This window comes from Salvelinus fontinalis, chromosome 27 (assembly GCF_029448725.1).
Source record: "Salvelinus fontinalis isolate EN_2023a chromosome 27, ASM2944872v1, whole genome shotgun sequence".
Lineage (NCBI taxonomy): Eukaryota > Metazoa > Chordata > Actinopteri > Salmoniformes > Salmonidae > Salvelinus > Salvelinus fontinalis.
This window is the reverse complement of record NC_074691.1, coordinates 19,266,156-19,269,476: the sequence shown is the minus strand read 5'-3', so window position 1 is coordinate 19,269,476 and position 3,321 is coordinate 19,266,156. Positions and strand designations below refer to the sequence as shown.

The 3,321-nt window shown below is 43.0% G+C and overlaps 1 protein-coding gene across 1 annotated transcript in view; it reads right to left on the bottom strand.

The window, feature by feature from the left end:
* Nucleotides 1–3,321, bottom strand: part of LOC129825239 (tyrosine-protein phosphatase non-receptor type 14-like) — a gene marked incomplete in the record, with an annotated part of 76,934 nt that overhangs the window by 3,549 nt on the left and 70,064 nt on the right. Inside the window, 4 exon segments of the mRNA XM_055885159.1 lie at nt 53–135; nt 893–980; nt 1,213–1,301; nt 1,381–1,468. Coding sequence (XP_055741134.1) covers nt 53–135; nt 893–980; nt 1,213–1,301; nt 1,381–1,468 — 348 coding nt within the window.

Below are 3,321 nucleotides of genomic sequence, written 5' to 3'. Positions count from 1 at the left end.
GTACGTTCGCCATTGTGGAAAACTGACAGTATAACTTAATGTTAAGACTCACTCTGCACAGATCTTGTTCTGTTTGTAGAACTTGTGTCTGGCCGTGAAGAGCCGAGCGATGTACTTGGACAGCTCTATGTCATCCTGTGGACACACAACACATGTACACAATATCAACACACATACACAATGTCAACACACCACGACACACAACACAAGTACACAATGCCAACACACAACACATGTATACAATGTCAACACACCACGACACACAACACATGTACAAAATGTCAACACAAGTACACAATGTCAACACACCACGACACACAACACATGTACAAAATGTCAACACAAGTACACAATGTCAACACACCACGACACACAACACATGTACACAATGTCAACACACAACACATGTACAAAATGTCAACACACCACGACACACAACACATGTACACAATGCCAACACACAACACACGGACACAATGTCAACACACCACAACACATGGACACAATGTCAGCACACCACGACACACAACACATGTACACAATGTCAACACACGTACACAATGTCAACACACAACACATGCACACAATGTCAACACACGTACACAATGTCAACACACAACACATGTACACAATGTCAACACACAACACATGTACACAACGTCAACACACCTCAACGTCAACATCTTTATTGGAGGGTTACACACAACATTGGGTGTTATGACTGGCACATTCAGAAATGATTTTTATTGTATAATGTGATACAAATGACAAATATTTTCCAAAAGGGAAACCTCCTCACCCCACATCGTATCCAAGTGCGTGTGTGTGTGTGTGTTTATCCGTGTCCCGTGAGACGGCTTTTGTGTGTTTCGTTGTTAGATATGACACTCACCGTGTGAAACATGATGGTGTCATCTTTACTGGTTATCTCTACTGTGATGGCCGACTTGTTGTGCGCTATGTTACCAATGTCTTTCCATCTGTATCACACACACACACACGTACACATACACACAGAACCCACACACACACCCATGCATGTGCACAGATACACAGGCACACACGCACGCACGCACACCCACAAATAAACACACACACCCGCACAGAGACACATATGCATACAGTTTAGTAGAGGTTAATGTTACTTCATTTCCTTTAGCAAGGCAAACCCAACCAATAGCAAAAGGTGTTGAGGGGTGAGAGGAGACCCACCTGTGGTGCATAATGGACCTGCCGTTCCTGTGTTTGACGAAGACTCCGATGAAGGACACACCAATGAAGATGTCATTGGTGTAGGTGTCCTGTGAAATACAAACTTATGTATTAAAGTATGGAAAATCATGTAGTGGTGTGTGTGTGTGTGTGTGTATGTAGACACACCTTAGCAGCAAAGCTCTCCTGTCCAAAGCCATCCAGCTTCTCTACCTCCTTGATATAGAGCAACTCTGCTTCTGCAAGCTGCATTCGACTGAAACACACACAAACATACATCATAAATATCACACACACACACACACACACACACACACACACACACACACACACACACGTGGGGGGTGATAAATGCCATAAACAAACCGAAGGGAACACCTTACTAACAGCTTGTTGAACGGGTTGCATCACAACGGAATTCTATCTTGATAAATCCAACGCATCAAAGAAATAGTGTCCATAAATCGAAACTACCATTTTGGCAGTTTTATGACAGTAAATATAAACCAGTCTAAACTGACAGAAAACTATAAAATAGGTTAGCGACCTAATAGCTAGAATTGTTTATAATTTACCCCAGCTAAGTTGTCAGCTGAGCTAACGACGGCTACATTCTTAGAGTGATTGTATATGTTTTCGGATACATCCAACACAATCCAGAATGATTTGATTGAAGCAGTCAGTGATATAAGGACAGACAAATGGACTTCATTTGAAAGTAAACATAGGCCTAAATGCAACTTTCTTTGCAATTTTCAGGTTAGACTACTGTTGAATGAACATGAGAATAACTGCTTATTGGTAGACTGTAGAGTGGTGTTATGAAGAGGAAGCCTGTAGGAGCAATGTAGTTTATAGTAGGACCTGGTAGACTGTAGGGTGGTGTTATGAAGAGGAAGCCTGTAGGAGCAGTGTAGTTTATAGTAGGGCTTGGTAGACTGTAGGGTGGTGTTATGAACAGGAAGCCTGTAGGAGCAGTGTAGTTTATAGTAGGACCTGGTAGACTGTAGGGTGGTGTTATGAAGAGGAAGCCTGTAGGAGCAGTGTAGTTTATAGTAGGACTTGGTAGACTGTAGGATGGAGTTATGAACAGGAAGCCTGTAGGAGCAGTGTAGTTTATAGTAGGACCTGGTAGACTGTAGGATGGAGTTATGAACAGGAAGCCAGTAGGAGCAGTGTAGTTTATAGTAGGACTTGGTAGACTGTAGGGTGGTGTTATGAACAGGAAGCCAGTAGGAGCAGTGTAGTTTATAGTAGGACTTGGTAGACTGTAGGGTGGTGTTATGAACAGGAAGCCTGTAGGAGCAGTGTAGTTTATAGTAGGACTTGGTAGACTGTAGGATGGAGTTATGAACAGGAAGCCTGTAGGAGCAGTGTAGTTTATAGTAGGACTTGGTAGACTGTAGGATGGAGTTATGAACAGGAAGCCAGTAGGAGCAGTGTAGTTTATAGTAGGACCTGGTAGACTGTAGGGTGGTGTTATGAACAGGAAGCCTGTAGGAGCAGTGTAGTTTATAGTAGGACTTGGTAGACTGTAGGATGGAGTTATGAACAGGAAGCCAGTAGGAGCAGTGTAGTTTATAGTAGGACTTGGTAGACTGTAGGATGGAGTTATGAACAGGAAGCCAGTAGGAGCAGTGTAGTTTATAGTAGGACTTGGTAGACTGTAGGATGGAGTTATGAACAGGAAGCCAGTAGGAGCAGTGTAGTTTATAGTAGGACTTGGTAGACTGTAGGGTGGTGTTATGAACAGGAAGCCAGTAGGAGCAGTGTAGTTTATAGTAGGACTTGGTAGACTGTAGGATGGAGTTATGAACAGGAAGCCAGTAGGAGCAGTGTAGTTTATAGTAGGACTTGGTAGACTGTAGGATGGAGTTATGAACAGGAAGCCAGTAGGAGCAGTGTAGTTTATAGTAGGACTTGGTAGACTGTAGGATGGAGTTATGAACAGGAAGCCAGTAGGAGCAGTGTAGTTTATAGTAGGACTTGGTAGACTGTAGGATGGAGTTATGAACAGGAAGCCAGTAGGAGCAGTGTAGTTTATAGTAGGACTTGGTAGACTGTAGGATGGAGTTATGAACAGGAAGCCAGTAGGAGCAGTGTAGTTTA